The 9,088-nt window shown below is 48.1% G+C and overlaps 2 protein-coding genes across 2 annotated transcripts in view; both read right to left on the bottom strand.

The window, feature by feature from the left end:
- Nucleotides 1-4,427: 4,427 nt before the first annotated feature.
- Nucleotides 4,428-6,332, bottom strand: Khdc3 (KH domain containing 3, subcortical maternal complex member). The gene is made up of 3 exons (NM_001106837.1): nt 6,125-6,332; nt 5,806-5,985; nt 4,428-5,639 (listed from the first exon to the last, which is right to left on the bottom strand). The coding sequence occupies exons 1-3, from the start codon at nt 6,288-6,290 to the stop codon at nt 4,681-4,683; spliced, it is 1,305 nt and encodes a 434-aa protein (NP_001100307.1). The 5' UTR covers nt 6,291-6,332; the 3' UTR covers nt 4,428-4,680.
- Nucleotides 6,333-6,539: 207 nt separating this feature from the next.
- Nucleotides 6,540-9,088, bottom strand: part of Rab27a (RAB27A, member RAS oncogene family) — a 59,272-nt gene continuing 56,723 nt past the window's right edge. Inside the window, exon 6 of the transcript XR_015626920.1 lies at nt 6,540-7,552. The gene's annotated coding sequence lies outside the window, so the exon portion shown is untranslated. The remainder of the gene's footprint in view (nt 7,553-9,088) is intronic.

Raw genomic sequence — 9,088 nt, 5'->3', positions numbered from 1 at the left:
AGGCACCCTGACCTACTGAGTCATCTCTCTGGCCACTCGACCAATATTTTATTTATTTTGATAAAGGGATCATTCTATAAAGATCGTAATAATGATGACCAATAAATCTACTTTAACAGTGAGAGTGAATGTACCGTCTCAGATGTACACATTTGACAAAGGTGGGCAGTCAAAAAAAAGGGTAGAGCTTAAAAGCCAATGGCAAAGCTACATGGGCAAAACAGACTGGCAACATTGATTGTAAACAAGAGGGAGTAGCTGTCATAGCTCAGGAGATGACAGATTCTTGCAGTCCTTTTTAGGACTGCGTGGTATTATAATCTCAAAGTGTTGCTTCTTCAACACAATTCTACTCAACAGCTGTACAGAACCGCAACGAAGAGTGCCAGTGAAACTGGTCATTTCTGCCGGAGAAATACATGGCCTTGAGGACGTAAGGAAGACCAGCAATCTTGAAGTGGGAAAACTTCAGAGGAGGGTGCTCTGCTGTGCTTGGTGCCAAATGCATTGCTTTACGTATTTCTGAGTGCTGAGAGGAACCCAGAGCCCTGCACATGCCAGAGAAGTGTTCTATCCTTACCGAGGCTCATCTTCAGCCAGTGGTTTCTTTGGAAAGGCATGTACGTTTTGAAGGATGTATCTTTGTGTGGATTTGCGACCAGCAGAGAGCCTTGGAGTTCCTGGAACTGGAGACACAGACCATTGAGTCACCCGAATGTGGGTGCTGGCGAGTGAACTCTGTAGCACAGTTCATGCCACCTCTCCAGTCCCTGTTTAAGTTTAAAAATTAACTCATTTCTTCATATATATAAATTACATATAAAGGATATCACATTTAAAGTTTTTGGGCATCTTACTTTTTTTTTTTTATTTTAGTTTTTTGAGACAGGGTTTCTCTGTGTAGACCTGGCTGTCCTGGAACTCACTCTGTAGACCAGGCTGGCCTTGAACTCTAAAGAGATCTATCTGCCTGCCTCTGCCTCCTGAATGCTAAGATTAAAGGTGTAGGTCACCCACCACCACCCACAGTTTAACACTGATTTAAGCTCAGATGTGGTGGACATAGTGCTCAGGCCTGGGGCTTCATTGTTCTAGGAGAGTGGAGGTGTGAGCAAGGCAGGCAGATTTGATGTTTTAGTCCAGCCCAAGCGTCTTAGTGGCAGCATTGTGTCTCAAGGTTTTACAGCTGGAGCTGTAACTCAGTTATATCCTGAAGTGTCGCCAAGCAAGTACAAAGCTGTGGGTTTGGATTTGGTTCCCAGCACTGCATAAACCAGAAATAGTAGCACACGCCCGTATCCCAGCAGTTGGAGGTAGAGGCAGAAAGATCAGAAATTCAATAATATCCTTAGCTATATAGTGACTTCCAGGTCAGCCTGAGCTACAAGACCATGTCTCAAAAAAAATTTAAAAAAAAAAGCATCTGTGAACAAGTCAATTATAGAGTACCTACCTGCCCGGCAGTTCAGGCCTCTAGTGCTTTCTCTAACCAAAGATGTTTCACACATACATTACCATATTCTTTGAAAGTCATTTTAGACCTATTCTGTAAGTGCAGAGTGTTCCTTCATTTCAAAACAGTCAATAAATTCCTTTTCCAGGCATTTAGACAAAAGCCAGCACTCCCTCCAAGGCTAGAATATAATTTCCTACTTCCTGAAAGGAGTCGTTCTTATCTCTGGCTAACAGAGACGTTAGGCTCCATTAACATAGGCTTGTGGTCCGGGTTCACAGAGCAAGGTCAATGCTAGCCTCTAGGCTCCCTCAGTCTACCCACAAGTACCCAATCCCAAACAATCCAACAAATACAATATATCCCCCTCGCCCCACCCTGCTCCCTTCTCTCTACTCTCCCAACAGCCAGCCTTGGGAGTATGGGATAAACTTTCACCTTTTCCACCCACAGAGTAGCTATTTGAGTTTCTTCACCCTTTTCGCTCACTATCTTTCTTTCTTTCTTTCTTTTTTTTTTTTTTTTTTCCCGGAGCTGGGGACCGAACCCAGGGCCTTGCGCTTCCTAGGTAAGGGCTCTACCACTGAGCTAAATCCCCAGCCCCACTATCTTTCTTGTAAAAAGGAAATCTGAAAGCTAATGTGGGCAGTGCACTGTAACTCCAGCATCAGGAGACAGAGGCAAGAAAACCAGTTCTAAGTCATCTTCCACTATGCACAATCCCTACCTTTCTATCCCCCCGCACCCCCCCAACACACAAGAAGAGCCTCTAGTCCCACCACTTGGGAACACTGCCACAAGTCCCAGGCAGTGAGAGCCCCTGTAACAACCCTGAAACAAGCTGCAAAGGGTAATGTAATTCTACCACGGAAGGGAAGTATGGTGGCTCACTACTGTAATCCGCCCACTTTAGAGACTGGAGCAGGAGAGCACCACAGCCAGCCAACAAGCGCTATGGAGAAAGACTGTCTGGAAGGAAGGCATCTTCAGGAAAATAGGTGAAGTGCATCAGACCAAGGAAAACAAGCTGTCTTAGACCCAATATGCTCTTTCTCATTACAGGGAATATAAATTCAAAGAAATAAGCTAAACGCAGAGACAAAGGTCATAACTGGCAAATTAATCAAGTCAGAGTCCATGTTACCAAATAGAATGTAATCATGAAACCCATTTATACAGTATAAACAAGGTAAAAGTTGTGGTTTTAAATCTTTAGAATTAAAAAAAAAATCTTTAGAATTGGCCAGTGTGGTGCTCAAAATTAACCTGTAAGCCACCCCTGCTCAGAAACCAGGTATTTTCCTGGAATGCTGGGAATTGGAGTTCTTGGGAGATAAGCCTCATGGGAAAGTAAGATGGCCTATACATTTGCCCTTACAAGGCCCTGCAATATACATGGCTAGAGGCCATTCCAACAGGGAAATTTCTCGGGAATGTTCCTGACCAAATTCCATTTCTTCTTGGTCAGTATTGAATATTTAATAAATGCTTGCTTCACATTTGGCCCAAAATGGTAGAGTTGGTTTTTCTGGTGAACCTCAGGACTAAACAGTTTTTCTGGTGAATGGCGAGATTAACACTAGATACAGGGAGACACTCCCACATTCCTATCATTATGAGGTAATTGTGGGTCAGCTGGGAGGTGGTGGCACATGCCTTTAATCCCAGCACTAGGGAGGCAGAGGCAGACAGATCTGAGTTCTAAGCCAGCAGGAACTATGCAGTGAGTTATTATAAGCCAGTCAGGGCTATACAGTGAGACCCTGCCTCAAAAGAACAGAACATGCCCATGTAAAGGTTCCTTAAACTTGGTATCCCACCCTCAAAAAATAATGTCTCTGTTCAGCTTTGTCATCCAGACATGGGCTCTGCTTCCCAAGTGCCAATCTCCCAAGCTCTACTCTCCCCTCCTCCGCCATTATCTTCTAGAATGAGACAGGGTCTGTCTCCCTGTGCAGCTCCAGGTGGCCTGAACTTCAAGTCTGCCTGGCCCAGATTCCCAAGGGCTGAGAATAAAGTCCTGTACCACCACACCCTGCCTCCTGGGATCGCTACCAGCTGCTAGCCCCACCACCTGAATGTTTTTACTCAAACTGCTCAAAAGCAGCACTCCGTTGCCTTCACCTTAGATTTCTGAGACATGGGACATGCCACATGCCCCCCACCCCCCACCCAGTTCAGGAAGCACAGGAAGTCCTGAGGCTAACAGCTTTGTAGTTGGTCTCAGCCCTCCTACAATCCCCCCCACCTCCCACCCCATCTTCCCAAAGAGACACTAGCCAAAGTCTGCAGTAGCTAGTGGCAACTGGTTACAACCAGCTTGGTTTCCATGTTTTAATCCACTTTACACGACCATCATAGCCCCCTATCCTCCCCTTACAAATCCTTCCCCCTCCATTGCCCAAGCGAAGGGGAGACCCCCACCTTGGGTACCAACAAACCTTAGGACATCTAGTCCCAGCAGGACTAGGTACCTTCTCTCCTATTGAGGCCCACCCAGGCAGTCCATGTAAGAAGGAAAGGTATCCAATGGCAGGGAATAGAGACCAAGCCAGCCACAAGCACAGTGTTAGGTGGCCCACATGAAGACCAAGCCACATATTTGCTACAAATGTGTAAAGGGGGGGGGGGGGCTGGGAGGGCTCGGTTTGGCCCGAATGCTCCCTGGCTGGTTGACCCAGTCTCTTTGGAGCACAGCAATCAAACCTTTCAAAGCCAGTTATCAAGTAACAGTTTCACACAGCAGTCTGCTCAAGATACACAATCAGAAGAGCCAACGGCCCTTAAAGGGATCTCTCCAAACACCTGGATGTATTGGGTTAAGCAGCCCAGTGGAGGCGTCTGATCCTGGGGGTGCCAGGATGGGGACCAACTATCCAAGGCATTCCTCCACTCCCGGGGAAGATAGTGAGGGTGTCCAAACTGCTGCTGGAGAGGAGCACTGTTCCCATATCACCACTCAAACACAGACCATAGGCATGCAATTTTTATTCCAATACTCTAAATTGTTTGCAAACATGTAACACAAGGGGGAAACAAAACCGCTCTACTCCGTTCTTCCCAATTCCTAGGGTAAAAACAACCAGAAAGAAAGATGAAGGGAGTCAGTCTTAGGCAGGCTGAGGTTTAAGACCACTGGCCTTACTCAGCCCCAGGCTAACGCCCTGCCTCTAGGTTCTGGATTTGCAGGTGTGTGCCATTTATCTTGGCTCACACCAGAGATGCATTTATAACATGACAAAGGGTTCCCAGACAGCTCTTGAAGGGCGAATTATGACATAGCTGTCATCCAAGGAAGTCTCGGTATCCCCCCCCTCAAGATCCTCAGGACACTTCTGGGACAAGGCCTCAGAGGCATCTACAGAATGCCGCTGGGTGGCACCCTCACAGACTTCAATGGGAGACTGCCCATTGACATCCTGGTGGACTTTCCCTGAAGTGTGCTGGGCGAAGGCTTCACCAGCCTTCAACTGAACCAACTGGGTATCATCAGCGACCTCCACGGGAGTCTGCTGCGTGGCAGCCTCACGGACCTGCACCGGGGCCGGCTGAGTGGCAGCGTCGCGGACCTGCACCGGAGCCGGCTGGGTGGCAGCGTCGCGGACCTGCACCGGAGCCGGCTGGGTGGCAGCGTCGCGGACCTGCACCGGAGCCGGCTGGGTGGCAGCGTCGCGGACCTGCACCGGAGCCGGCTGGGTGGCAGCGTCGCGGACCTGCACCGGAGCCGGCTGGGTGGCAGCGTCGCGGACCTGCACGGGAGCGGGCTGAGTGGCAGCGTCGCGGACCTGCACGGGAACGGGCTCGGTGGCAGCGTCGCGGACCCGCACGGGAACGGGCTGGGTGGCAGCGTCGCGGACCCGCACGGGAACGGGCTGGGTGGCAGCGTCGCGGACCCGCACGGGAACGGGCTGGGTGGCAGCGTCGCGGACCCGCACGGGAACGGGCTGGGTGGCAGCGTCGCGGACCTGCACGGGAACGGGCTGGGTGGCTACCTCGTGGACCTGCACCGGAGCCACCTGGGTGGCAGCGTCGCGGACCTTCACGGGAGCCGGCTGGATGGCAGCGTCGCGGACCTGCACCGGAGCCACCTGGGTGGCAGCGTCGCGGACCTTCACGGGAGTCGGCTGGGTGGTCGCCTTACTGGCGGCCATAAGACGACGCTCAACTCCAGCCTCCAGAGCCTCCTCTGAGTTGGAAGAAAGCAGTGTTAAGGAGGCCAAAAAGGACAACCACTCCTGTAACGTGAGTTCCTAAACACAAGGTCATCTGGCCTTTAGAACATTTCCAAAACCCACTTTCCCAAGGTGGAGCTCTCCCAAGGATAGCCCTACCAACTCCTGACCCATACTTACTTTCCATCAACTTCATGCGGCAGAAGTGAGCCACGTTAGAAAGCATCTGAGCCACGTCCTTTTGAAAATTAGGCGGTCCGAATATCAAAATCTCAGCTTGCTTTTCGGGGCCCCAGACGTTCACGTGAATCAGGACATGCAACGTACACTCAACATGCGGGATGTGCTCTCCGTCCTTTCCTGGACAGGGAGCAGGGGGAACCTGAGCGTGAGATGGCTTCCATTTCTTGGGGCCACAGCCACTGGAGTTGTTTTTCAATACATCAGAGTGTATATAGGGGTCAGGAAAAGGTTACCTTTGCCTTCCCAGTTCACCTACCAAACATGATTTCCACTAGCGTAGGTTCCACGTACATTTTTTTTGGATCTTCCAGGTACTCGACATGGAACCACTTGGGCAGCCTGGGCTCTCCGACAATTTCATAGGCTTTACCTAGTTTGTGCTTCAGCTGAACGAGCGTCCGAAACGTCTTCAGAGTGGCCATACTGTACCAGTCGAAAGCCTACCCAACCGCAAAATCAAAGAACTCAAGGTAGCTGAGCTCGGAGCCCTATTTCAAGGGCAGTTCACTGGCCCCTTCCCACTCAAGTCCTTCCAATTGGATCTCAATCCTCCCAGAAGCCCCACCTCTGCTCAAGGCCTCACTGGCTACACCTGGGGTGGGGGTGGGGCAGCTCGCTGACCCTAGAGGGAGAACCTGTTTTCTTTCTCCCTTTTAAGATTTTTCTTTATTATATATAAGTACACTGTTCAGACACACCAGAAGAGGGCATCAGATCTTATTACAGATGGTTGTGAGCCACCATGCATGTGGTTGCTGATTTGAACTCAGGACCTCTGGAAGAGCAGTCAGTGAGTGCTCTTAACTACTGAACCTTTTCTCCAGCCTGTTGATTTCTATTTTTAGGGTGTGTGTTGGGAAGCATCAAATATCTTAAGTGTGAACACAGCGGGATGATGACAGTAGACCCAACATCAGGACAGAGTGTTACCTGACTTCAAGGCCAATTTAATCTCACATGTGGCGAGGCTATGGTGGCAAATGTCTTTAATCTCAACACTCAAGAGTCAGAGACAGGCTAATCTCTGAGTTCAAGGTCACCCTAGTCAATAAAGCACATTCCAGAACTGTATCCCCAAAACTAAGTCTCACAGTCCCTGCACCTTAACTCTTGAGTTGCCCCCGCCCCCGGTTCCAAATTTCCATATACTTTTAAATTTGTTTTCTGTTGCTTTTGGTTTTAAGACAGGCCCAGGCAGGAATTAAGACATGCTGCAGTTGCCAGGCAGTGGTGCGTTCCTTTGCTCTCAGTACTGCCTGCGGAGTCAGAGGCAAGAGGATCTCTGAATTCTGGTCTACAAAGCAAGTTCCAGGACAGCCAGGACTACACAGAGAAACTGTGTCTCCAAATACTCCTTCCTCCCAAAAAATGACATGCTCTGGTACGCTGGGCTTCCAATTTCTTTTACTTTCTAGAGACAGCTGGGCAAGGGCAAAAAAAAAAGCACATTTAATGAAAGCAACTCCACGCAGGTGGCTTCCCACCTAGAAAGAATGTTACATTTGTAACGCCTCTTTAAACGACAGAATTATATTTCAATTTAGTTTTCTGTTCCTGTTTTTTCTTCATTGTGATTTAAGAAAATCAAATTACAAATTACAGAGGATGTCTTTATTCTAAGAGTCTTCTGGGGGCTGGAGAGATGACTCAGCAGTTAAGAGTATTAACTGCTCTTCCAGAGGTCCTGAGTTCAATTCCCAGCAACCACATGGTGGCTCACCACCATGTGTAATGGGATCCGATGCCCTCTTCTGGTGTGTCTGAAGACATAAAATGAAAATCTTTTAAAAAAATTAAAAAATCTGACTTTAGCTGGGATGTGGTGATCCATGCCTTTAGTCTGAAAACTCAGGAGGCAGAGACAGACAGATCTAAGTTCAAGGCCAGCCTGGTCTACAGAGCAAGTTCGAGGACAGCTGGGGCTGTACAGAGAAACCCTGTCTCAAAACAACAACCAAAACAAACAAACAAACCCAAAATAATGAAGATACAGGCCTCCTGGGGTCAACATTTGGGTCTTATCTCTGCCAGAAGAAAACCCCAAAACTCTACTAGGCTCCTCTTTGTCTTTGTAGAACCTCTCTAAACCAAGGGAGGGTCTAGGCACCGACAGGTGTTTCATAGGCCCGAAAGAGCCCTGAAATCTGAAAATGGGAACTGAGAGGCACAGAAAAGTATTCAGATGATGGCAGAGTGGACTTACTTCTGTGAGTAGGCAGAAGAATGCTTAAAACTATTTTTGCTTAAAGCTTTACGTTTTAAAGTTTTTTTTATTTTAATTACGTGTAACTATGTGTGTCCGTGTTGATATTATGCACTAATGAAGGCAGGTGTCCTGGTAGGCCAGAAGTAATGGATCCTATGAGTCAACTGACATCGGTGCTGGGAATCAAACAGTCCTCCTCAGTAGGAATACACATTCTCTAAAGCTTCCCTTCAGCCTGAGCCACTCGTGATTACAATAGCTTCAAGAGGAAACCTATATATGCACAGACTAGTGAATAGTGCACATCTTAACACAAGGAAGCCCTAGTGATTTTATTAAAATGGCTATAGAATTCATTTTTGGTTTTGTTTGTTTGCCTGCTTTTGAGACAGTCTCACACTGTAGCCCAGGCAGCCTGGGCCTCACCATATAGCCCAAGTTCCCCTCAAACTGATGATTCTCATGTGTCAGCTTCCTAGATGCTGGGGTTTCATGCATGTACACCATGCCTGGCTAACAGTTGTGAACAAACGCTTTTCCTTTTTGCTCTCTTTTGAAACAGAGACCCACTGTTGGTATTTGGAGATGCACACAAAGGCAACCCATAGCAAACCAGTATCTGTTGCTTGGACACTAAAAAGAATTCCAGAATAGCAGGCAATGGTAGCACACACCTGTAATCCCAGCTCTCGGGAGACAGAGCCAGGTCCAACTGTGAGTACTAGGACAGCCAGGGGTACATAGAAAATGTCTTTTTAAAAAAGAATTGTAGGATTAGCCAGTTTCTGAGCAAGAGAATGTTGTTGTTGTTGTTGTTGTTTAAGTTTTTTTTTTTAATTTTATTTATATGAGTACACAGACACACCAGAAGAGGGTATCAGATCTCATTACAGATGGTTGTGAGCCACCATGTGGTTGCTGAGAATTGAACTCAGGAGTCAGTGCTCTTAACCACTGAGCCATCTCTCCAGCCTGAGAGAATGTTTTACTAAAGGTACTTTTTGGGGGTGGGGG

The sequence above is a fragment of the Rattus norvegicus genome, chromosome 8 (assembly GCF_021556685.1).
Source record: "Rattus norvegicus strain SHRSP/BbbUtx chromosome 8, alternate assembly SHRSP_T2T, whole genome shotgun sequence".
Taxonomy (NCBI): Eukaryota; Metazoa; Chordata; class Mammalia; order Rodentia; family Muridae; genus Rattus; species Rattus norvegicus.
This window is presented reverse-complemented; position numbering and strand designations above follow the sequence as displayed.

Bases quoted from the DNA above. Each gene is read 5' to 3' on its own strand.
- Khdc3 (NM_001106837.1), bottom strand. From the start codon at position 6,290: ATGGCCACTCTGAAGACGTTTCGGACGCTCGTTCAGCTGAAGCACAAA. The intron at 5,986-6,124 runs GTAGGTGAACTG...CTCCCTGTCCAG, and splicing joins GCTAGTGGAAATCATGTTTG to GAAAGGACGGAGAGCACATC. The intron at 5,640-5,805 runs GTAAGTATGGGT...CTTCCAACTCAG, and splicing joins CCGCATGAAGTTGATGGAAA to AGGAGGCTCTGGAGGCTGGA.